At 54.0% G+C, this 24013-nt stretch overlaps 9 protein-coding genes across 9 annotated transcripts; 5 read left to right on the plus strand and 4 right to left on the minus strand.

The window, feature by feature from the left end:
• Positions 1-1068: 1068 nt before the first annotated feature.
• On the minus strand, positions 1069-1977 carry K489DRAFT_269362 (uncharacterized protein). Its single transcript, XM_033600102.1, has one exon. The coding sequence runs from the start codon at positions 1736-1738 to the stop codon at positions 1235-1237; it is 504 nt and encodes a 167-aa protein (XP_033458253.1). The 5' UTR covers positions 1739-1977; the 3' UTR covers positions 1069-1234.
• On the minus strand, positions 1978-2945 carry K489DRAFT_269363 (uncharacterized protein). Its single transcript, XM_033600103.1, has one exon. The coding sequence runs from the start codon at positions 2853-2855 to the stop codon at positions 2217-2219; it is 639 nt and encodes a 212-aa protein (XP_033458254.1). The 5' UTR covers positions 2856-2945; the 3' UTR covers positions 1978-2216.
• A 1087-nt stretch (positions 2946-4032) lies between these two features.
• Positions 4033-5640, plus strand: K489DRAFT_411601 (uncharacterized protein; the record flags this gene model as incomplete). Its single annotated transcript, XM_033607822.1, has 3 exons — positions 4033-4049; positions 4125-5031; positions 5083-5640. The coding sequence occupies 3 exons, from the start codon at positions 4033-4035 to the stop codon at positions 5638-5640; spliced, it is 1482 nt and encodes a 493-aa protein (XP_033458255.1).
• Positions 5641-8282: 2642 nt separating this feature from the next.
• K489DRAFT_372141 (GCS-domain-containing protein) lies at positions 8283-10664 on the plus strand (the record flags this gene model as incomplete). The annotated part of the gene is made up of 6 exons (XM_033603307.1): positions 8283-8293; positions 8325-8472; positions 8556-8621; positions 8680-8828; positions 8893-9018; positions 9077-10664. 6 exons carry the CDS (start codon positions 8283-8285, stop codon positions 10662-10664), a joined length of 2088 nt encoding a protein of 695 aa, XP_033458256.1.
• A 374-nt stretch (positions 10665-11038) lies between these two features.
• On the plus strand, positions 11039-11906 carry K489DRAFT_395620 (DUF1771-domain-containing protein; the record flags this gene model as incomplete). The annotated part of the gene is made up of 2 exons (XM_033606847.1): positions 11039-11072; positions 11134-11906. The coding sequence occupies 2 exons, from the start codon at positions 11039-11041 to the stop codon at positions 11904-11906; spliced, it is 807 nt and encodes a 268-aa protein (XP_033458257.1).
• A 3104-nt stretch (positions 11907-15010) lies between these two features.
• On the minus strand, positions 15011-17012 carry K489DRAFT_372143 (uncharacterized protein; the record flags this gene model as incomplete). Its single annotated transcript, XM_033603308.1, has 2 exons — positions 15011-16918; positions 16977-17012. 2 exons carry the CDS (start codon positions 17010-17012, stop codon positions 15011-15013), a joined length of 1944 nt encoding a protein of 647 aa, XP_033458258.1.
• A 228-nt stretch (positions 17013-17240) lies between these two features.
• Positions 17241-19375, plus strand: K489DRAFT_389870 (alpha/beta-hydrolase; the record flags this gene model as incomplete). The annotated part of the gene is made up of 2 exons (XM_033606550.1): positions 17241-17267; positions 18530-19375. The coding sequence occupies 2 exons, from the start codon at positions 17241-17243 to the stop codon at positions 19373-19375; spliced, it is 873 nt and encodes a 290-aa protein (XP_033458259.1).
• A 47-nt stretch (positions 19376-19422) lies between these two features.
• On the minus strand, positions 19423-20196 carry K489DRAFT_372145 (uncharacterized protein; the record flags this gene model as incomplete). The annotated part of the gene is made up of 3 exons (XM_033603309.1): positions 19423-19667; positions 19779-19923; positions 20092-20196. The coding sequence occupies 3 exons, from the start codon at positions 20194-20196 to the stop codon at positions 19423-19425; spliced, it is 495 nt and encodes a 164-aa protein (XP_033458260.1).
• A 2112-nt stretch (positions 20197-22308) lies between these two features.
• K489DRAFT_411606 (uncharacterized protein) lies at positions 22309-24000 on the plus strand (the record flags this gene model as incomplete). Its single annotated transcript, XM_033607823.1, has 3 exons — positions 22309-22659; positions 22714-23704; positions 23768-24000. The coding sequence occupies 3 exons, from the start codon at positions 22309-22311 to the stop codon at positions 23998-24000; spliced, it is 1575 nt and encodes a 524-aa protein (XP_033458261.1).
• Positions 24001-24013: the final 13 nt, after the last annotated feature.

Here is a 24013-nt window from a genome sequence, read left to right on the forward strand (position 1 = left end):
CGAGCTGAAGTGGGCATCTTATTCCCATGATAGAGTTGGTGCAGGGGAATTGGCTGCGGTGGCAGTTCTCAAATTGCCAGCCCGGATAGATGGGTCGAGCAAGGGATGTGGCGCGTCTGATGCAGCCGACCGAGACTACTCGGAGTCCAAGTCATACTTCCATGGCAAGAGGCCACAAAGAGCATCAGATTCGTCTTGGAAAGTACATCGAATGCGCTATCATGCGCTATCATGTACGCTGAATAAGAAGTTGAGCCGACCAGCTTACATGAACGATGCCCAAAGAGACTTGGAGCACATTTGTAAAGGCTTGCAACATGGTGAGGCTGACGGCTTGACAGGTCACAGAGGCTTCTTTGGAGCCCTTTGGAGGCCCCGAGAATACAGGAGCGAGGACCGAAGAGTGGATCGGATTATCATCAGTTCCAAGATCTATCGGTTGGCGCCCTCGCTTCTTCGGCTGCACGCTTCGCAAGGACATTTGAGACAGCCTGAGTCAGCTACCACAGGCCCAATTGAGCCATTGCTGTTTCATTGTGATGAACAGTAAACGACACCCAAACAGAAAGCCTATGATGTTAGAACCATGTTTCACTGAAGTTCTTGTTCGATGGCAGCGTGCCTCCACATTAGTCATGCCAGTCACAATGTGCACTTACTATCAGATTGATGAAGCACAATCGCGGTTGTCGGAAATCAACCGAGGGAAGCCGGCGTGCAGGGATTTCAGGCACACACCGAACAAATACCCTCCGTCGGTGAGCCAGCGTAAGTGGGCAGGACTCGGGAATCTTCCAGGAATCTTCTCGCGACCTCCAAAATGCTCATCATCCATTAGATCACCTTATAGACGAACGCAACTGCACAAGCCTTTAAGCTCAACAGGCCGACCAGGGGGCTAGACTTCCATGGCTGCTCATCAGTCCACTCGGTGCACATATCCTGCGGGCAATCTCGTACCGAAGTCTTGGCCATCGACGACTATTTCCCTGAATTTAGCGAACTCCATGCAACATTCAGCTTTAGCAAAAACTTGCAGCTTTCAGGGCCTCGGCACCAAGAATCAGGATGCATCCTTGAGTGCGATAGCAGGAAAGCAGTCGGCAAGATGTTGATCGCGTGACGCCCGGACACAGCATTTCGTGATAACAATGATTAACGCTTATTACTCAAACATCATGCCAAGAATAATCACACGAAATGCAGACAGATGTGGTGAGACAGCGCCTCCGAGCTAGCATCTGATCGCGCGATCCTGTCCGATCAGCATCGAGATGACCAGATATGATGGCGATTGACCAATGCGCCCGCCAAAAGCAGCCAGGATGCTCGGGCTGCAGCTGCGTGTCATCGGTTCAGGGTCCTTGCTTTCTTGATTGACTCGTGACGTTCTCTTCCCCCCTATTTGCTTGGGGATAAAGGACAGGCACTGACTCATGCCATGCACATCATCCCAGCTTTTCGTCAATGCGACCCTGCTGCGTCGTAGAGAGGGAGAGTCTCCGGTCGGCGGGTACGACCGTCTGATCAATATTTCTGCTCGCCTCGTCTCTCGAGCCGGCCGATATTCAATGATCTGCAAGCACCAAACATGTTTACAAGCACACCTTGGTACCCAGGTACAGACATCAAATTCGCGAGTCGTGCCGGTCAACGCTTTGGAAATGTCATCATGCTCGAGAGTCCGACTCGGCCGCGCCTCTCTGATTGGTTCGATGCTCACGACCTTCCGCCTCATCGCCGCTATTGTCCACGATCGCGGCCCTAGGCCCGGTGGTCAGATCCGCACAATCTATGAATCTTATTCGCAATTGACCCTTTCCACCATCGCGACCCTTCGCAAACAACCTCGATGATCTTGATGATCAGCACGACGGTCATCCTTGAGATTCAGTGACTAAGCTTCCCTAATGATGCCACGCGTTCTACGGCCTAGCAAGTATCTTGGAAGGCAAACATAAGTGTCTTTTCCCGTCTGGTGAAGCTCTGAACACGCTGTGCTCAACTCGAAAAATGGGGCAGCGGATGAGTCCCAGTGGCTGAACTTGTGCAGCCTCTGGGACGCAGAGAGTCTTACCCTCAGCCGTTGATTTGCGTCAAAGACTCGAGGCGCGAAACAAACGTTTTAATAAGCGTGCGTGGTAGAAAACTGACGGGCCCTCGGACCTCAGAAAAGCCAGGTGAAGACCCTTGCCGTCATCATGGCCAATATCGGGTCAGACCCGATCTATCCCAGTACCGGGTGCGCGTGCAAGAACCGGAAGATGCAGCCACACACCCACATCCGTTCCTGGGGACCATGACACAGCCCGAATGGATACTCGAGAGTAGCAACGGTCCGGTACCGACCATTTTGACGAACAACCTAGCGCATAAACCCGATACAGAACTACTTCGGTACCTACCGCGTTTTCGACCTGCCTGTTCATGTCACCTTGCAGTGATGAGCGAGTGAACATACATATGTCAGGGTTTGGAGTGCGACCACAACCGTCGTTTATCCACTCCGCCACATATCCCTTGAGCTCGCCAATTCCTATGTCATCGTCACCGTCAACGGAGTCGTCGACCCGTTCCGACGAGAGATATGCCGATGTCTGTTGTAGGAGGGTTTTATAGTACGGAACTCTCGCATGGTTGTTCTCACCGCCCATAAACCTCGCCGTCCTCTTGTGCCTATCGCATGGATGTTGGAATGAGGTCGGAAATCGAGGAGACGTAGTATTGCGCATGACGGTGCGAATGAGGAGGAAAGCGCGATGAGGCAAGAGTGTGATTGCGGTGCAAAGTCTGGTTGTCCTCCGACCTGCTGTACCAGCACCACCCACCACCGTTCCTGTCCACCTATCCGCCATGCGCAATCATCCTTCCGGGCCATGGTTCTGCCGTTCAATCGTCACTCTCTGGAACTGTTCATCATCAAACCCGCATGGTCCCGCGTAGCCGAAGGCACCGTGTATCCGTTTGTTGTCGGATGTCCACCAGCTCACGTGACTCGCATGCCCTTTGCCTGTCCGGTTCAGGTTTAGAAAAACTACCTTTCGCGCTGTCTACCATCCGTGACGAGCATCATCAACAATCTCGCTGGTGGAAATGCCCGGAGAAGAAATTCTGTCTGCGTGAAAACCAAGGGGCGCATTCGTTTCCCGCCAGTGTGTGAGCGAGTGTGAGTGTGAACACAGACTAGACCACGCGACGCTGTCACCGATCGAAGGGCTCTCTGCCTACACGGGTGCAGCAGCAGCCGCAGGATTCTCATTACGACCCACCATCCATCGGCTGACTGAATGGGAGAGAGGAGGGAAGCAGCCAGCAGCAAATAGCGACACCACTATCGCTACAGTACATCATCATCACCATTGTGCATACAGTCCAGCCCGAGTACGACCCACGACCCACGACACACGCACACACACCACACTTCCATACACAGCTGGAGTGCAACATTCCCTTGTAGCAGCAACTCATCGATCCCAACTTTCCAAGGTTGTTACCAGGACCGACCGGCGCCCGCTTTTCTCTGTTCGGTGTTAGCCGTCGCTGCTAAGCTGGGCTAGGGCGAATCGCCAGCAGAATCTAGTCCACTGCCGCCAAGCACACTTTCGCCTTTGGCTTGCTCCCTCCAGCTGCCTTCAGTCCATCCAACCCTACTTTACGGTGTGCCTATTCTACTCTACGCCTAGCGTCTGATGTAGATCGGCGTTCCACTCCCGCCCGATCTCAGATTATCGCAGATACGTCTGCTCTCGCCCTCGCCGTCGCGATCATTGCTCCACTCGTGCCGCTACTACCGCCGCTGGCTTCTCACCCACCATCGTTCTTTCTGAACTACAGACATCGTCAATTCCCACCAACACGATCCGAATCGACGGCTCATCGGGCTCCCTCTGTTGAGCGTGATCGTAACATCGCTCGTCCAAGGACACTACGTCGGACAGGTTTGCGAAAAGTCGCGTGCGCTCCTGCGGCCAACCTCTCATCTCAACCTCACATCGTACATCGTCGCTTTGTCGACAACAGGCTCCTTTCACCATGGACACAAGTAGAAGGTCAGTTCCAGCGATAGCCAGTGAAGAGTTTGAGGCAACGATCAGCTTACATGATAGCTGACCATGTCCATATAGACTTCAATTACCTGCACTAAACTTCCTGGACGCGCGGACCGACGAAAACCCCCAGAACCGATCAATGGAATCATCTGCACCAAGCCACCCTGCCGGCAAAGCATCCGCAGAAACGCCATATACCTACGCAGATTCAGCGTCTCGAGCAGCACCGCTGCTGCCCGCCGGAACAGCCGGTGGTGCATGGCCAGCCAGCAATCCTCTATTTCAGACTCCTCCAGAGTCACGAAGATCAAGTGGTGATGAGAAGACGGGAAACAAAGCGGCCATCAGGCAATCACTGCCGTCCTTGTCGGAGATCATGGGTGGGGACAGATCAAATTCCTTCTCGAAGAACGTCCCGCCTCCGCCTGGTCTGTTGTCGAATCAAATACAACACAGCAAGAGCACGAATCCGTCACCTGCCTCACCTGTAGTACCATCGGTCACATCATCGAGTACCGCGACATACCCTCCTTACACCGTGCCTCGTGCAGACTCGTGTATCAAATCTACATTCCCGTCGATCCAGACGCACAAATCGGCATACGGATCTGTCGATGAGGCGCGAGGAACGTCGGCAGTGCATGTCGTCCGTCCGGGTTCACATCTTCCGACACTCTCGGGTCCTCTCGAGCGATCCCCCGTGCATGATCCTGTACAGGTCCCTCACGCAACACATCCCATGCCTCCACCCGGCATGGCCTATGGTCAACCGCAATACCCTCCCAGACGGGACGAATCTCACCAACAACCCAGTCTAGGACCAATCTATCAGCCTTCTGTAATGCACAACGCACCTGCCGCCAACTTGCCTGCCTGGAAATCTGAGAATGGGGATTACAGCCCCATGCAGCGACACGATGGCCACAAGGACACAGTCAAGAGGCATCTGGATTCACAGCATCTGGAGTATGCTCTTAACGAGGTCAGTTTAGCACGATCCTTTCATCAGTGAACATGACTGACTTCCATACAGATCTCTCATACCAGTGGCATTCTCTCGGATTTTGCTCGCCGTTACGGAGATCAAGTATATGCCAATCAAAGGACCTTGGCCAACCTTCCCAGTATCGTGGAGGTTGATGACATGGCCGCCAAAACTAAGGTTCAGCTGGACCAATTGCTGAGCATTCGTGACCATGTCATCAACCAACAGCAAGCGATTTACGACTACCAGGTCGCCGACCAACATGCATCGCGGGCTGGTCTTCCAGAAAAGCACAGAATGCCTGCTGAACATTCGCCGTATGACAATGACGACAAGAACAGCTTCCAGGGAGACCCCAAAAAGCCTCGACGTGGTCGCGCTGCGCCGCCCGGCCGCTGCCACAGTTGCAACCGGGCCGAGACCCCGGAATGGCGTCGCGGTCCTGATGGCGCACGTACACTTTGCAACGCCTGTGGTCTACACTATGCCAAGCTCACGAGGAAGAACAACAATAACAACAACTCCAACAACAGCAACAGCACCAACAAGCAAGTCGCGGGCATGGTTGGATCAAACCTTCGACCAAAGGACCCCATGACGCAATGAGTGCATCGTCTCAAGCGCCCCCATACTGCAATCTTGTCCTTTCTTTAATCGAGCTTTCTCGGAAGGCATTAGATACCCTCACCCATTTGGACCCCTGGCTGGTGTCCAGGAATGGGGATAACGACTTATACATGACCTCGCCCAACTTCACAGCCTGCCGCTTTTTTTTCCGGCAGAAAGTCGGATCTGCGAGCAGTTCCTTTCACACACACACACATTTTCCCCAATACGGGAATGACAGGAACCGGGACATATCACCCCCGGTCTCCCATGACACAGTAATGTTGCATTGTATTTCAGAAGGAAGTGGCTTTGCCCGCCTTGGATCCGCCTTTTTTTCTTCGAATGGGAATCTCAATGAGCGGAGATGTGTTCCTTTGAAAACTGGATGGGCACCGGCGTTTACGTTTTAGCGTGAGTGGCGCCAACGAGAGGGAGGTTGCTTTTTTGGGAACATTGCTAGGGAGTATTTTTGGAGGTGATCAAAACAATTTGTCTAGAGGTGAAGGGACGAAGGAGTCCCCTGAGAGTCACGTCTCTCCGTCTCTCCTCTCCCCTCGGTCCTACGATGACGGGGTCGAGTCGAGCGAGACGAACGACGTGAATTATTTATATAGGCGTCATTCCGAGAGAGTCTGCTGTCATAAACATCACCTTGATGCTGGTTAATTTTTTCCCGGCGAAAAAGAATGAAACTTCTCCATACGCTTTGGCGGTCCAGACCCATACCCATACCCTCTCTCCCTCTCCCTCCTTCTCCTTTGCGACACATAAATCTTGCTGTCGCGGCACCATCACTCCCACACCAACCGACTGCTTTACTTCAATGACCTGGACATCCCATCGTCACCATTACGCACATCCTCCCGGGGAAGGAGGCAGAGAAGGCGCATCATACATCCACCCTTTTCCAAACCCTCACGTGGAGAGACGGGCCAGAGCAAGAAAACGCGCGAGCGACTAGCGCAAATCCTCCACCTCCCTCCTCCCGCAAGTCTCATCGTAGAATCGGGCAAAACCCAAGCGAGCACGCGTGCGCATCTGGGAATCGCCCCGAGATCATATCTCGAGATCGCCCGCATCGCCAGGACATGTTTTGGGTGATGATCCTGCTACACCACCTAGGTGGGGACCTTACCATAGGAGGAGCCGCGCTGTCCTGCCCTGTCGTTGCGATGAGATCTCCGCCATCTCGACGCTAGGATTGCTCGGCGAGATTGTCGATGATCCGTTCATCATCACTCACTCACCTCCCTGAGGCAACTTTGGGGGGCTCCAAGGTTGTTGTCGCTGTTCAGGCGATGGCGCACTCCAGGTGCACTTGCATTTTGCACGCGGCGGCGGCTTTGCGGGCGGATTTATGACGCGCGTGTCTTGTGGGCTGGGTTGTTTTCTGAGGCGGTTTTTATCCCACTCATACCTAGGTATTCATCAATGACAATGGTAATAATAATAACTAATAAAAATGATACGGCGCCATTCATCAGTCCCGCCTGAGGTCTCGTATCGCTTTTTCCTTTACTAATTATTACTGGACGGGACTCCCTCGTCTCTTCACTCACAACCAGCATCACCCCGCCTGTAGTAAGTGTATGTGTGTGGCGTCTCGCAGTTTTCACCCGTCGTGTACAGTAGGTAGGGGAGTCAATGGCCTCGGCGTTAGTGGCTCATTGTCGCCGACGGTGCGCTCCAGAGGCTGTCGTAACGATGAGGCAATTCACGTTTTAAATTTCCCACGCCCATCACGCCTTTGCGGAAGTAGAAAGCCCACCTGCACACTGTCTGTCCGTCTGTCTCGTCGTTGTCAGGCCTATGTACACGTTTGAAAACGGAACAACAACACTAAACCGGACCGTTCGTTCCTTTCCCTCCTCCTCCTTCCAAAAAACCGGTTCGCGCCACGCACGGCATATTCACGCGACGTGGACGCAGCGTCTCGCAGTTTTCACCCGTCGTGTACAGTAGGTAGGGGAGTCAATGGCCTCGGCGTTAGTGGCTCATTGTCGCCGACGGTGCGCTCCAGAGGCTGTCGTAACGATGAGGCAATTCACGTTTTAAATTTCCCACGCCCATCACGCCTTTGCGGAAGTAGAAAGCCCACCTGCACACTGTCTGTCCGTCTGTCTCGTCGTTGTCAGGCCTATGTACACGTTTGAAAACGGAACAACAACACTAAACCGGACCGTTCGTTCCTTTCCCTCCTCCTCCTTCCACTGTGCAAAGCCAAAAGACAAAGATCGAACTGGCCCGCGACGAAAAGGGAAAAAAGTTTCCTGGCACGATCGTGACCCATTGACCCCGCCAGCTCGGCCGTCGTCTTAGTACAGAATGCTTTGAAATCGGGTTTCCATATCTTTGAAATCACTGTGTTAGCACGTGTGAACACGGAAAGACGGCCCTGCAATTCTCCTTTGATATGCGCGCGCGTGTGTGCTGCCGATCTTCTTTCCCGCTGGCTGTTCACGGATCGCGCATGTTCATATCTCGGTGATAACTTCGATCCAGCAATCCCATTGAACTGGTCAGGGTTCTAATATCTCCATCGCCTCTTGCGTTGGCCACCACGACAATCCCCGGACTAGCCGAGAATAGAACAGAAAAAAAAAACAGGATCACACTATCTTTTCCGGTGACGAGGAACAATGGGTCTCCTGTAAGTCCTGGTCGTCCCCTATTCGTGTCAGCCGCACAGCTGGTGGGCCGGCCGAAGAAAATGGAAATGAATCTTTATTGAGACTCTTGGGGATTCCCACCCGTAGTGCCCTGGGGACGCCGCTCGAGTGGCCCGAGGCGAAGAAAGTTGCCGGCAAAGTTCGGGAATGGGGCATTGAGGTACGACATGGTGGACGGAACGCCGCCAAGGCCGCGGAATGCATCGTTGATCTCGAGGCAAGCGACTGACGAAGGATGAATAGCAATTGCTCGCCATATGGAATCGCGCCAAAGGCAAGGAGCGCGATGCTCTCCTATGGGGAGATGAGGTAGGGCATTCTCGAATCGTCTGCTACATGCCAGTCCGGTACTGACGATTGAAACAAGATCGAATATCTGGTCGTCTCATTCGACGACGAGGGACGGGAGGTGAAACTCTCCCTGCGTCAAGCAGACATTCTTGACGCACTTGCCAAAGATGCCGAACTCATCGCTCAAGGAGGTGGCGTTCCTGAACTCAAGGTCGGACCTGACAGGTGAGCATCCATGGATGTCGTTGTGATCGCTCGAGGTCTGAGTTGGATCTAATCAGTCGCGTAGGGGATCGAAGACGGCTCCTACCTTCCACCCTGAATTCGGCCGTTTCATGCTTGAAGCGACTCCAGGTCGACCTTGGGGCATTGGCTTTTCAGATCTACTCGACGTTGAGCATGATATGAAGTGGAGGTATGCATTTCTGTCCCACCGAGTTGTGCTCACCTGGCTGATCCTTGCGAGAATGAAGACGTCAGATTGCCAAGGACCATGTTTTCGATTGCGAATACCCGATCACCCTGACCACTTTTCCATTGCTCGGCGATCGCAAATCAATCACACCATTCTATCCTCCTTCCGGCCCTCGATTAAGATCTCAGTTCGTCCCCGACGAAATCGCAAACCCACATATCCGATTCCCGACACTTGCGGCCAACATTCGATCACGGAGAGGACGCAAGATCGAGCTCAACGTGCCAGTCTTCCGGGACGAAAACACCCCTTGGCCTTTCAAAGATCCCACAGTTGACTACGATCTCCACACCTGGTCCGAGGACGATGATGTCCGCAACGGGGCTGCGAAGGAGAATTGCATCTACATGGACGCGATGGCGTTCGGCATGGGATCATGCTGCCTGCAAATCACCTTTCAAGCCAAGAACATCTCCGAGGGCCGCAAGATGTACGACCAGCTATCCCCGCTGGGACCGATATTATTGGCTTTGACTGCTGCGACACCCATCTACAAAGGCTTCCTCGCAGACACCGATGTACGATGGAACCAGATCAGCGGCGCTGTGGACGATCGAACCCCCGAGGAGCTCGGAGAGAAGCCGTTACAGAATGACCGATGGCGAATTCCGAAGTCTCGATATGCGAGCAACAGCACATACATCTCTGAGGATCCCCGTCTACGGCGCGAATACTTAGACCCGGATCTCGTAGTGGATGAACAGCTCAAAGCGCGCCTCATGGAGGGCGGCATGGATGATCTCCTCGCAACGCACTTTGCCCATCTCTTCATCCGCGATCCGATCGTCGTGTTCGCAGAAGACCTCAAGGAGCTCGACCTGACCAAGACCGACCACTTCGAAAACCTACAGAGCACGAACTGGCAGCATATGCGGTTCAAGCCACCGCCGACAGGCAATGACATTGGCTGGCGCGTCGAATTCCGACCGATGGAGATTCAAATCACCGACTTTGAGAACGCAGCCTTCTCGGTCTTCCTCGTACTCATCACCCGCGCAATTCTCAGCTTCGATCTCAACTTCTACATCCCCATCCCTCGCACGACCGAGAACATGGAGACCGCTCACCGACGCGATGCCGTCCTGAACGACAAATTCCACTTCCGCAAGAACCCCTTACCCAAACGCCAACCGCGATCTGCCAACTCGTCCGCTCCTCCCTCGGGCCCCAACTCTCCTCGAATCCGACCCATCAGTCGCCCACCGACACCCGTAGGCCCCGTCGAAGACGAATACGAACTCATGACCGTCGACGAAATCATGAACGGCCAGCACGCCCCCGGCGGCTTCCCCGGCCTCATCCCCCTGGTGGAATCCTACCTCGACACCGTCAACGTCGACGTCGAGACGAAATGCGCCCTGGCGCGCTACCTCGCGCTTATCCGCGGACGCGCGAACGGCTCGCTCTGGACGGCGGCCAAATGGATCCGGCATTTCGTCCGGGAGCACCCTGAATATAGAAAGGACAGTGTGGTCACGAGTGGGATGAATTACGACCTCGTCAAGGCTGCGGAGAGGATCACGGTTCATGAAGGCCGCGACGGTTTCGCGAAGGAGATGTTTGGGCCGAACCGTGTTAGATCGTGAGGGCGCTGGAAGCTTTTGATGCTTATGCGCGTGGATTTGAGCTTTCCGGAAGCATGGTCTCTGGACATGGTGGTTCTACAGGATAGAGGTGTTGATCTCTGACAGGAGAGAGTATCTATCTAGGCTCGCATTTAATGCTGCCTCAGCCGCTAATGAAACTCTCATTTTATGCGAACTGTGACGCCATCACGTGGTAGCGAGAAATGCGCTTGCCGAATCCGGCCAAATGCGCTCGCAGCTCTGCCATCCTAGTGCTGTTCCTGAACAGCATTGGCATTAGTTTATTCGAGACTCGTACACAGACTCACCGACTAGCATCCACTCGCTCTTATTCTTCCGCTAGACATATATTCACATAGCTAGATCACGGAGACATGTATCAAGGAGGGACCCGACTTGGCGGTGGTGGTAAGCTTCCTCCAACCTCTCGAAAACCTCGCGAGATGTTGACTTGAAAACCAAAACCCAGCCTTCAACCATGGCCCTTCGTCCGACGCCGAGCGGGAATACGACCGCTTGCGCGACCTCGCCCGGAAAGAGAAGGGTCAACAGCAACACTTCGCCGCCGAATCCCAACAAGCCTACCAGCGCGGCGACGGCGGCGAAGCCCACCGCCTAAGCGAGCAGGGCAAGCAACACGCCGCCAAAGCCGACCAATACAACAAACAGGCCTCGGAGTTCATCTTCCGGGAGAACAACGCGGTCGGCAAGGTCCCCGGCGACACCATCGACCTCCACGGGCAGTTCGTCGAAGAAGCCGAGGAGATCCTCGAGCAGCGCATCCGCTACGCCCAGCAGACCGGCCAGTCCCACCTCCACGTCATCGTCGGCAAGGGAAACCACTCGCCCGGCCACATCCAGAAGATCAAGCCCCGCGTCGAGCAGGTCTGCCGGGAGCTGGGCCTGCAGTACAACACGGAGCAGAACGAAGGGCGCATGTTCATCAACCTGCAGGGCGGCCAGGCGCAGATGCCCGCGTTCGATTACCAGCAGCACCACGAGCCGCAGCATCAGAACTACGGCCAGCCGCACTATCAGACCGCGTATCCGCTCGGCAATGGTCCGCAGTACGGCGGTGGGCAACACGGTGGCTACCCCGGCCAGCCGCAGAACCAGCAGCAGATGCAATACGGGGGACAGCCCGGGCACCCGCAGCAGCAGATGCAAATGGGTGGGCAGCAGCAGCAACAACAGCAGGAGTCGATACAGTGCTGCGGGATCAAGATCTGCACGGTCATGTGAGGAGGCATTTGGTTTGGATATGGTTTGGATGTTGTGGAGTTACATAATGAGGATATGATGAAGCTATGGAAAAATGTTCTGGACGAGCACTGGTCGCTTTCCCCCTTCTTTCTCTTCTCTCTCTACTGCTGTCAAAGCCGGGCATTGGACATGCCTTTCGCCCCTGACCCTCCTCGTCCGAGGAAGCTCCGGACAGAGGACCAAGATCCCTCGTGGGAGAAAGACCGGCTGGCTCTGAGACAATGTCCAAGACAACCCACTAGCGGCCCATCCACGTGAGCGGTCGCTCCTAGGCCTCCCTCACTCACCTCTCCGGCGGATATGCAGCCATGTGTGAACGAGGAATAGGGACATGCAATCTATAATCCTATCGAGCACAGGATCGAACGCTCAGCCGGCTCGAATCGTCCCAACAGTACACGATGCGCTCATCACACAGGCGCCGCCGCTCAGTCCGGTCGCCGTTTGCAAGTCCCATGGCGGACCATGTGCCTGCCCTCTCCACGCCTCTCGATCGATCTCTTCTCCGCGGCGGGTGTGTGCATGGTGGAAACAACCACGGGTACACACACCCACCCCACCCGAGCGCAGCAGGGAGATTATTTCCATGGGTACAGCAGATGGATCGAGGAGAGAGATCTGGCGATGAGGATCGGGATCCCCTTTCCCTGCTCCCTACCCATGTGGTAACGATCCTGCCTGTGGTTGTTTTATTGCAGGAATCCGATCCCGATCAGATCTGGACGATGCCTCACCCATGGCACACGTGGAACAATTTCGATGGGCGATGACGGTGTTGGGCGGCGGGCGTCGCGGGGCCGGCCGGAAATAGCCAGATTTGAACCCTGGCTGGGCGGGAGGTCCGGTCGGCTGTTCTGGACTTTGGCCTGCCTTCCTACCTGCCAGCCAGCCCGGATGTCTCGCCTGGTCGGATCTCACTTTCCTTCGCACGTTCAAGGTAAGTTGGACCAGCTCTTCCACTTAGCATGATTGCCATGGTAGCGATGTAGTCGTGTTGCCCATCTTACCGTTCTCCATCCTTAGCGGAACTTGTGTGCGGTTCTATAGATCTCTTTGAAAGGGCTTGCAGCGAACGGAGGAAAGGGAGAACGAGGTGGTGCTCGCTTGCTCGCTTGCTTGCAAATCCTCCCAAAGAAAGCACGCCATCTGACGAAAGCGGGCGGGCGCACCAGCGCGTGGGTTCTCTCTCGCCCAGCTTCGTGCCCTCTCGATCGGCAGGACGGCTTTCCGTTCGGGCTGGGGATCGCAGTCACTTCACACAGAATTTGGGCGTGCCAGGGTGGGCGACTAGGCACATGGGTAGTGTGTGCTCTTCGACTCGAGAGCTATTAGTTTCATTAGTTGTCCGGCGATGATTCGTTCGTCTCGGAGTAGTAATGTAGTGCGTGCGTGCGTGCGTGCGTGCTCGTAGCTTGCGGTGTCGCAGATGAGAGAATATATGTCATCAGCGAATATATGTAAGCGGATGGAGGAGGCATGAGGACAAAGAATACATATATTTTGCTCCTCGCTCCTGCGTATACTTATCATCATACGTCTTCCCCTGCGCCTTGATCTCATATAGCTCTCCGACACACTACACGATCGAGTTGCAATCACATCAAGGACGAAAATCCAGGTGTTTTTGATCACAACCCATTCGCGCGAGAGTTCCGAATTACCAATAGAACAAGACAACCCAAACGCTCTCAAGATAGAGAATAAACCATGGACGTTTTCACCTTATGGTCCTATCAGCCCTCCTCTGGACAAATTCATCTCCCGCCATCCTTATCTCCGCCCTCTTCACCGTCCAAGCCAAAGCCCTCTCCAGCACCACGACGACCGACGACGATCATCAACGGAGAGAAGACCAAATGACGAACACATCTCACATCAAATAAACTCCTCACATCAGGGCGGAACTCCTCCAAAATTCCATGTCAACGACCAGACCAGGGAGGTCCCAGTTTGAGAGAACATCGGACGTTGCGAATCCGGTCCGATCGGTCCAAAAGTGCTTTGTTTTATCTCCCTCTCCCACTCTTTCCGGCCCCGAGGTGTGGGGAACTTCCGAAAATCTGCTTCCCTCGACGCAGATCTCGTAGACCCGCGAAACCAGCGTTACGTCTTCTGGCCCATGGCTCGCCCCGTCCTTGCAGAGGAAAGAGAGAGACACACACAGAGAGAGAGAGCAGCAGATACTGTCGCGCAACCGGAAACATTTTTTTCCCAAGATAAATCGATTCCCCGCTGTGTATCATGAGACATCGCCCAACTCCAAAAGTCATCGCGAGAGAGACTTCCGAATCGTCTCCAGCCTGCCGATGTCGCAAATGAGGCGGTGAAGAACAGGGGACTGACTCACCAGACACGGAAAAGAAATTCCATCACGTGGGGCGTCCTGGCATGCTCCACCGAAAAGGAGGCCAGCGACGAGCAATCTCTGGGTTGCGACGAATCGAAATGGGGTCGAGGAAAGCGAAAATGCGCGGCCTGGGCTGGTAGGGAGACGGCGGTGCTGAGCAGCGCTGGGATCAACGCGGCGCAAATCAGAATTTTGTTCGTACAGGAGTCCTCCGCGAGGGAAAGTCGGGCGCACCGGCGAAGAGGTGTGCTTGCGGAGCGGGTAGGGGGGAATTGACGATGTTTTCTGAAGTGGAAGGGAAAGCGTGGCATGGTAGGACGTTTCGGAGTAGTCTCGTGAAGACTGCTATACGACGTGGGCGAAACCTCACAGGGGTAGATGTTCGAAGCAGAAAGTGGAAGTCATTGATCATCATTCGTAGAAAAAGAAGAAGATCTGCCGTGGTCAAAAGATTCCGAAACCTCCAGTTTTAAAACTCGTGGGGTTTGAAGCAAACAGAATGGGGTGAGAAAAACGCCAGACTCCCTCGCAACTTGCTCCCGTCCCCGCTAGTAGCATGGCAACAAACGCCATCGTGATAGACATGACAGGATAATAGGAGGCCGTAACGTGACATCATGCCATCGGATCAATCTCCAAAGGGGAGATGACTGCGCGGCGGAGAAGTAAGGAAGAAAAGGGACAACAACGCTGGAAAAGCATCAACACATCAACCACGACTCCCTCGTCCTGCGATCTATGCATAGGGGTTCCCGCTGTTGTCCACTCGCATAGGAGGCCCACCAAGACCACCAGGTGAAGGAGCAGCATTCAGTGCCGCCTGAGTCATTCCCGGCATGCCGCTATGCTGCATCATCTGGTAGTTCATGGCGAGTTGAGGGTTCTTTTCCATGATAGCCATCATACGTTCGTGGCGCTCGCGTTCCTCTTGCCTCTGGCGCTCCCGGACCTTTTTGCGGCGGAGGCGTTTGCGCTCTTCGATTTCGCGGATTTCGGACCGTTGTTCCTTCATCTCTTTCCATTCCGAAAAGGCTCCCTTGATACCCAGCGCAGCAATACCGACGGCGGCGGCGTCTTGGATCCAGGCTTTGGTTTGTTTCTTGCGAGCTTCTTCAGGGGTCATCTCACCTTCGGCGACGAGCTTGTGGCGTTTCTCGTGGGCTTCCATGCTAGAGTAGACGCCGTGGGCGGCGTGAATGGTGGCGATGGTGGCGAGACCGGCCGTAATGAGTTCTTTGCCTTTCATTTTCTTACGCTTGTTTTCCATGTCAGTTGTGCTACTACTGTCATTTCCATCATCCAACTCGTCCAATTTCTTCCTGTCGCGGGAGCCGATTGCACCGGCTGCTGCGCCGGCGCCAGCAGCTCCGACCAACGCGCGATTGTTGGTGCCGTCGTTGTTGGCGCTCCCAGCGCGACTAATACCGCGATCGAGACCGCGATCGCGATCGGTAGCTCCGTCTATCTGGCGAGTACCGCGTGTATCTGAAGGTGGTGAGCGACGGCCGTCTCGGCGACGATTGCGGGAAGGGACGTACGAGTCTGCACTAGAGTTCGAAGGCGAGCGTCGCTTGCGAGACTTTGATCGAACTCGATCATAGATTGCTTTGGCACCTACCGCTGCGGCGCCACCAGCGAGAACGCCTTTGATGGTGTCGGTCGTGGATTTCTTCTCCTCTCCTTCAACCGATCGTGCACGGCCACGCGATTCCGAACGTCCTCGGAATCGATCGATGACGCTGCGGCTGCGTGAGCGAATGCTCAGTCCGCTGCGGCTACGGCTGCGCGATCGGCGAGAGTCAGGCGAGAAGTTGCGTGCATCAGGGCCACGAGACTTAGAGCGAGGACCATTTGCAAGCCGGTTGACAGCAAGACCACCCACGACAGCTTCAGCGAGATGACGTTTGGACTTCTTTTCTGGGTCGCGGTCCAGGATGCGATCGAAACCACCGGCGCCTATGGCGGCAGTTGCAATGCGCTTGCCCTTTTCTCCGCCCCAAGGGCCAGGCTCCTTACGACTTCGGAAGGCCTCGACTGCACCGGCGATCAGGGCGGCTTGAGCAGCTTGGGCCCATTTGCGTTCTGTCTGAGGACCACCCCGGCTTCTCGACGACGAACTGCGGCGACTTCTAGGACCGCGAGAACGAGAGCGGCCAGAGCGAGCGGAATAAGGTGATCGATCTCGGTCTCTACTCTTCTCCTTCTCCTTGTCTTTTCCGAGAATTCCGCCGACCAGCGCACCGAGTCCAAGACTTTCTACCAGCTTATCAACTCCGGTCTGGGGCCGATCACGATCCCGAGGTGGAGAGCGGGATTCGTCGCTATAGTAGGTGCGATCATCGCGATGGCTTCGACGGTCTCGATCGCGTCTGTGACTTGACTTGGTGTACTCGGTGTAGCGATCATCTTCGTAGTCGTCCTCGTAGCGACGTCCTCCGGCACTGCGAGTGCGGCGGTCGTCTTCTCGCCGGAATGAACGTTCGTATTCACGTAATGGCGGAGGGAAGTGACGTGGAATCTCTTCAACGCTGTCGTCACGTCCACGAAAGGCAATTTCGTTGCCGCGCACGGCTTTTCCACGTTCGATATAGGTCTCTTCGCGCACGTAGTCGGGCTCGTCCCGATCACGGACCCGTGTGCGCACCTGTTGACATGTGAGCTATTGCGACACGGTAAATGACGGGTATCGCGTAACAACTAACACTTCGGTAACGACGAGGCTCGTCGTATTCACTCATGGTTGTAGCCGATATTGTCACTGATTGATGGAGGCTGTCGAGGAAAAGATGGGGAAGAAGAGTCGTATATTCAGACAGTAGGTCAAAAGTGAAAGGCGCAAAAGAGCCCAGGAAGTGTTGAAGATTGAGTTCTCAGGGCGCCTAGTGTTTCGGAAGAATATATGGAGCCTTCGAATGTTGGGCCTCCCTTGGCAAGGATGAGCTTGATCGTGAATGATCTACGCCACAATGAACCCTGATTGGTTGCAGCAAAAGGCGGAAGGCGCAGCAAGGAGGAGAAGAAGATGTGAGAAGGGAGCCAGTTGGTAATAATGATAAATGGACGTTGATGGCTGAATTCGTTGCAGGTGGTTTGAGTTATAGACTATACGTGTGCGCACGGGTTTGAGGAAGGGCGCGAGATAGTGTTACGGTGTTGAAATGGAGGGATGAAACATAGGCGAGGCCCACGTTGCTTTAATGTAGGAAAGTCTATAAAAGTTGCCTGGCCAAGTTCCTGAACACGGCGTTGTAACGATCCATGGATTATTCCAAGGTTATTATTCACATGCGGAGGAGGGTGGAATGCACACAGGGAGAGTAATGTGATGATGGGCCGCCGCCAACAGACGATTTGTGCTGCTCAGCCAAGCGTCGCCTTCTCACCAGAAGGGAAGGAGCTGGAGGACATGCGAAACACACTTGCATGGAGGGAGGCGCATAAATTGGACGGCACGAGCCAGCAGCGACCTGTGCGTGGAATTGCAAGCAGCTGCGGGGTCAAGATCTCATCGCTATTCACGGGAGGTTGGGCTCATGTCGTGTCTCCACCCGGTCGCAAACTGACGTCACGGCTCAATTCGCGACGAAAAATTGTACGGCCCACAGGACGGATACGATCTTCGCAGCAGCCGAGTCTTGTAGTGTTTGACGCGATGGAATTGCTACTCGGATCATGCGGGTGCTGCATCGGAATCGCAACTCGGCAGGCAACAAATTGGTGAGTGTGCTCGTGCGATATCTGTGCCGCCCAGACGAAGGAGACATGGTGGGGCAATCATGGAGGGAGCAGTCACCGTCGCTTAGAAATTCTCGCCCTCCACCGCCTACGTGAACCCTCATAATGGCCCCGGGGCTTCTCATGACCTAGTATGACCTAGATATTCGACAATCTCGCGTGCGCGTTACATCATGCTGCAGATGGCTTCGTGCAGCATCGGATATCGGAATCATTCATGGCGGCCAAGGTTCCGGGTTGATCTCGGCCACAGCGGATGAGCCTGCAAACGCCGACGAACAGCCTTGGAATGCTTGTGTGTTTGTGTGCCTGATCAGCGAACAAATCATTAGTCCGGAACCCGCTTAGCCTGTCTTCGTAAACGAGCGTACCTAGGTGGGAAGGAGTGGCTGCTAGTATGGCTGCCAGAGCGAGCATCTTGGAGTAATGCTGTGTCGCGATGCGATTTCGACCAGAGATTTAAAGACAGGACATCAACGAGAAGCCCATTGATATGATGGGGACCTGGCCCAAATTTGAGACGGACGTGAGATATGCACCGCACTCGGCCCTGAACACGTACCAAGTCTGCCTCCCTCGTCCGCCATCGCCAGAGTCTCTTGAGAAGAGGCTATGGATCATCTACATCCACGGCGGGGCATGGTGCGACCCTGACCAAGACGCAACTACTTTCAATCCAGCCCAAGAGGTTCTCTTACAATCACAAAACATAGAACAAATCGCAGGCTTTGCGTCCATCAATTACCGCCTCGCACCGCACAGCATCAAAATTCCCGACCCAGATGATCCATCACGACATGCCGTCCATCCAGATCATATCCAAGACGTCCTAGCCGCTCTCGCCCATGTGCAACAGACTTACCTATTCGGCGAGCGATACATCCTCGTCGGACACTCGTGCGGAGCAACGCTGGCGTTTCAAGTTGCGATGGATCGCCAATGGAGGGCCACAAATCTTAGTAATAAGATAGTTTCACCTCTAGCGATTCTCGCTATCGAAGGAATCTATGATCTCCCCGCACTAGTCGAGCATAATCGCGAGATTCCCTACTATCGCACTTTCGTCACGAGCGCATTTCGATCAGACGAGGCGGTCTGGCGATCTGTCAGCCCGACATCAGCGGATCTGAATGCTTCGTGGCCGACAGGAAAACTGGTAGTCATTGCGCACTCCCGTGACGATGAGCTTGTGGAATGGCAGCAAGCAGATCTCATTCTGCAATCCCTCCAGGGACAGAACTTCCACGATTCAGGGGCTCGCAAGGCGAGAGTCCTAGAATTGTCCGGCACACATGATCTCTGGCGTGGAGGCGTGGAAGTCGCTCGGGCAGTGGAATTCACATTGAAGGAATTGACTTCTTCATGATTTCATGATCGTAACAAGCACGCACCGTGCTTGGATTTTACAACCTCTCAAAGACCTAATCCATAGAAGCAACATGCCGCTACAAAGACCCCAAAGATCGTCACTGCCTTTCCATCCCCCTTCGTCAGCAGACTTGCCGCCGCTCCGCCTTTCGAAGGCACAATCGTCGGCGTCGGCGTCGAACTTGGCGGGACAAATGTCACATTCGTCCCGTTCGCGGAAGAATTACTCCCGACGACCGGAACAGTGATGTTGAATTTCGAACAAACGTCTCCAAACAACGTCGTGAAAGCTATCCAACGAGATACCGCGAAAATGCGACATTCATCAGCCTACGTGATCCTCTGGACCCGACCAAGAGTCGAACGAAAAGGGAAAGCATGGGTTTTTCGAGGGAACTTACTGTAGAGATCTTGACTCGGGTTTCCGCATCGCGCATTTGCGCAAGGCGTGATATTTGCGATGATGCCTGTCTGCTGGACACAGTGGCAGTATTGGTCGGGATTCGTGCAGTTCACGGAGGCGATGGCCGCGGGATCGCAGGCTTTCTGTAATCATTTTCCAAATGAAAGGGGTCTACATGTTAGCCTCTATTATCTGACATTGTCCTCGGTCTGTCCATTGTCTGAGAATATCTCGCGACAAGTGAACAGCATATAGGTTTTGGGATTCCAGGATGGGTGTGGTTTAGGATTGGCTTGCTTGGATACACGTACAATACATGCGGGCAGAAGTTCGGCTTGCGGGCCTACTTGTGCCTGGGCCACGTTTGCAGCGACGGCGGCCAGGAGGAGAAGGAGACGCGTAGATGACAACGACATGGCTTTCGACTTCCTGAGATGGTGATGCGCTGTTCTTTGCGAAATGGATCAAACGGCATTCGCATCTTTATAGACTAGATGCAAGGTCGAGCCACCGTCGATCAAATACCTCTATCGTACCTGGGACCCATATTATTGTACATTGAGATGAATGCCTAATAATACCACCTGTGTACAGACTTTCTAGGGCTTTTCTAACATCCAATTTCATCCGAACTAACGTTCAGCCCTCCAGCTGTCAAGGTGTAGCTGACGAGATGATTCTGCTATCTTGCATACTATACTTCTAATTATTATTATCAAAGAGGGAGGCAAAGATATTAAGAATTGGTCGGGTCCTTGTACATTTATTGTCCTAGAGATTTGGTTGATCTGCCGTGGTTGTACTCCGTATTGCTGTACACATGTGTCGCGAACAGGGAGAAGAAAACGCCGCGTCGCGTCCAGGATGATCGAATCTCACACTCTTCGCCCCAGTCGCGTTCAACAAACCCTTTTGAAGGCCCCGAAGCGGAAAGGATCTACATCTAGATGTTGCGGGCGTCTTTCGAGGCGTGTGTCCCAGATCTCGATCACCTCTCTACATTCTATGAGATATGTTCGTGAGCACGCATTACACATCGGGGACGATGAGGAAGGAATGACTGCATTGCATGCAGCGCGGTGGGCGCCGCGGGATGTCCAGAACATCTGCAGATCGCAAGCCCTCTTCAGCCGCCCTTTTGCTGCCATGCGCCCTTGTAGCGGGCGGCGGCGGCGTGTGCGGCTTTTACAGGGAGTGGCGGCATTGTTCGCGACCTGGTGGCACGCCTCCCTTTAGCGGCACGAAGTCCATGGCGTCAAAACTTGATCACTGTGCATACAGATGTGTCACCTGTTGTCATCTACATCGCCTCCGTCACAGGGAGGAAATCTAATGGGCATAAGTCAGGATTCGCTCGTCCGGCTTCTGCTTCGTGACGCTCTAACGTTGTTCAGACGTCGATTTGAGGATTATATCGAGTCGGCAACGTGTTGTTGTCAGCATTCACAAAGAACTTCAGGGCGATGGCCAGACCTTTCAGCCTGAGTAAGAAATGACAAGCTCTAGAGACCGTCAATCGTTGACCAAAGGCCCCATGAAAGACCAAGCTTGTCGAGTAGAGCGTAGACCGCCGCAAGACAGTAGACGCAAGATTGTTTGAAGTCCGCTTTGCGGCACCAGTCCAACCTACCGGTCGTATGCGGTCAAGGCGATACAGTTTCAATCACGATATGCTTGATCACAAAGGCATCGTATTAAGTACATCCATAAAGACCTGGCCATGCTGACGTGATCACTGATCCGCAAGATCTGCAAATTTGCATTCGTTGAAGTGATGGCAGGGCGATCGGTCTTGATTCGCAAGATTCATCGAGACTTCGGGTCTGACAAGCAGGAGTGGCGCGAGCAGGTAGGGTTGCGAACAGTGGTCACTGATCATGATTCGAGCATGACAATGGCATTGATAGGTGATGAGCACTTCGCTTTGGGCCAATGCGGACACTGGTCGACACGATCCTGGGCAAGCCGTTTGGCTGTCACATGCACGACATCCTTCAACATTAGACGCGCCATGGCGAGTATCATTCAAACGGGATCAGATCAGCAAATGTCGCTGAGTTCGCTATTGTCTGTCGATGCTCTGCAACGTTATGGGCTTTGGTGACATGACGATTGAAGAAGATTGAAGGAGTCGCGATGTTTCTGTCATGAGCGCCTGGGTAGACGCAATACATTATTGGTTCCATGGATAGGTCCGTATGCATTCCAAGGTCGTTGTGCAGTCGTTGATGGACATCCGGTTGCGCGATACAGGAGGTGTCGACATTGGAAGGTGCGGGTGTTCTAGGTCTTTCCCCAAGTGACAGTGAATGTGGGCTCCAGGCTCCATTTCATAGATGCTCGAAGCACATGTCAAGACTCAATCTGGGAATTCTTCTCGCACAAGCAGCTGGTGAATTTGACTTCTTCTCCTTCACATCGGTCTGGTCTTTTAGTCGATGCTCCAGCATCAGCAGAAACCTACTTTCACTACAGCATCATCGTCCTATCTCTGAGCCTCAATCCATCACCTGTACAGTTCACGCATCATGACATCTCAGTCAAGCGATGATCGTGCGAAGTTACTCACATTTGTTGCCCAACTTCAAGGCAGGAAAGGCTCTCAAGCTTCACCGTCATCAGCATTGGGCCTATCAAATGCATCTATGAGTCGCCAGCAGGGGTCGATTGCCTCTACATCAAGCATCACAACAAATTCCAACGAAGGTTACGCGTCATTCTCACTGCCTTCACCTCTTGTCACAAACAATTATACGCGTCGTTCATCTCCTCTGCCATCACATACCTCTTCACAGGGCGTGGCTCCGTCGTCACAAATGGACAGCGAGACATCAGAGTACAAGGGACCGTTGCTCCGTGGAACTCCAGAACAACTGGCTGTAAGTGACGGGTCGGTCGTTCGAGGTGACTGGGCAAGCTGACTCAAAATCTAGGCTGCACGGGAACTTAGCAAGTCCAACAAAAACAAGCAAGGCGTGGAGCGCCATCTACACGATCGGCCTGTAGTACTTCGAAATGCTGCGCCTGTATTGCCTCGTGCTGCACCTGTGGTGACTCGAAGCGCTGCACCTGTGGCGTCTCGGACTGCCGTGCGTGTTGCTGCCCATGTCCTCAGACCTGCCGCAACACCTGCGCCGACGCTGACTTCACCGCCAAAAAACGCGTCTCCATTGCATGTCTTTGATTTCAGCACGATTCCAAAGCATGACGGAGATAACAGCAGCAACTCGTGGCAAAACTTCTCGAGCCAAGCACGAGAGGCAAACCCACACCCTTCCTCTGGTCATGCCGTGGGAACTCCCCCACACGTCCGTAAGCGCTCGGAGAATATCGCACCATCGACCAAACCTGTTGCAGGCAAAGAGCTCGTGTTTGACAAGATTGCTGCGAAGCAGCCAGAGAAGGAGAGCAATGAGCAACGGCTTCCGCAGGGCACAAGCCCGCGCGAAGTCGACACGATCCGAGTTCAACGTGCGGTCGAAGATCTAACACGCGCAAAACCGCCTGCAGAGCATGGATCAAAAGAATCGAATGACATGGTCACAGTGCAACGTGAGCGGCGAGACAGCGTTATGCCCAAGCCCGAAGCAGCACCCGCGGTGGTGCAGCATGACGCAAAGACATACAGCAACGAGATTTCCAATGGACACAATATGACCTGGTCACCAGAAATCACACCGCTCAAGAATAAAATGAGTCAACTTGAGGATGAGAATCATGGATTGAAAACCGAAATGCGGGCGATGCGACTGAGTGCCGAAGCCTTCGCGAAGAGTAGCGAGAAGCACCTCCACGAGGTTATCCTGAAAGTCAAGCTCGAACAGCTTGAGACTGAGAGGCGCGTTGAGAAGCTATATCAAGCTGAAGAAAAGCGACAGCTCAGAGGGACCAGCCAGGCGCCCTACCATGTGTTGGTGAAATCCAGTGAGTCCTTGATTCTATACGCGTCATGTGCAATGACTTGGGGCTGACGTAACATGTAATAAGGCGATCACCCTGAGTGCACAGTGCAGGTGGTCCCGACGATGAAGATAATTCACCTCGTCAGGCGCATTCGGCTTGCACTGAGTTTGCTGCCTGAGCAATCTCTGCTTCCACAGATCCAAGTCGAGGGACATCGCGAGCGTGTTGAGGGTGAGGACACGATTGCCAGCCTAGGCTTGGTGGAAAACGCATGCGTTCATTTTAGCTACGAGAAAACAGAGACGACGGATGTCTGAGAATCGTGAGAAC

The sequence above is a fragment of the Dissoconium aciculare genome (assembly GCF_010015565.1).
Source record: "Dissoconium aciculare CBS 342.82 unplaced genomic scaffold K489scaffold_9, whole genome shotgun sequence".
Taxonomy (NCBI): domain Eukaryota; kingdom Fungi; phylum Ascomycota; class Dothideomycetes; order Mycosphaerellales; family Dissoconiaceae; genus Dissoconium; species Dissoconium aciculare.

Excerpts from the sequence above, each read along its gene's own strand:
- K489DRAFT_269362 (XM_033600102.1), bottom strand. The coding sequence starts at position 1,738 with ATGAGGCGGAAGGTCGTGAGCATCGAACCAATCAGAGAGGCGCGGCCG.
- K489DRAFT_269363 (XM_033600103.1), bottom strand. The coding sequence starts at position 2,855 with ATGGCGGATAGGTGGACAGGAACGGTGGTGGGTGGTGCTGGTACAGCA.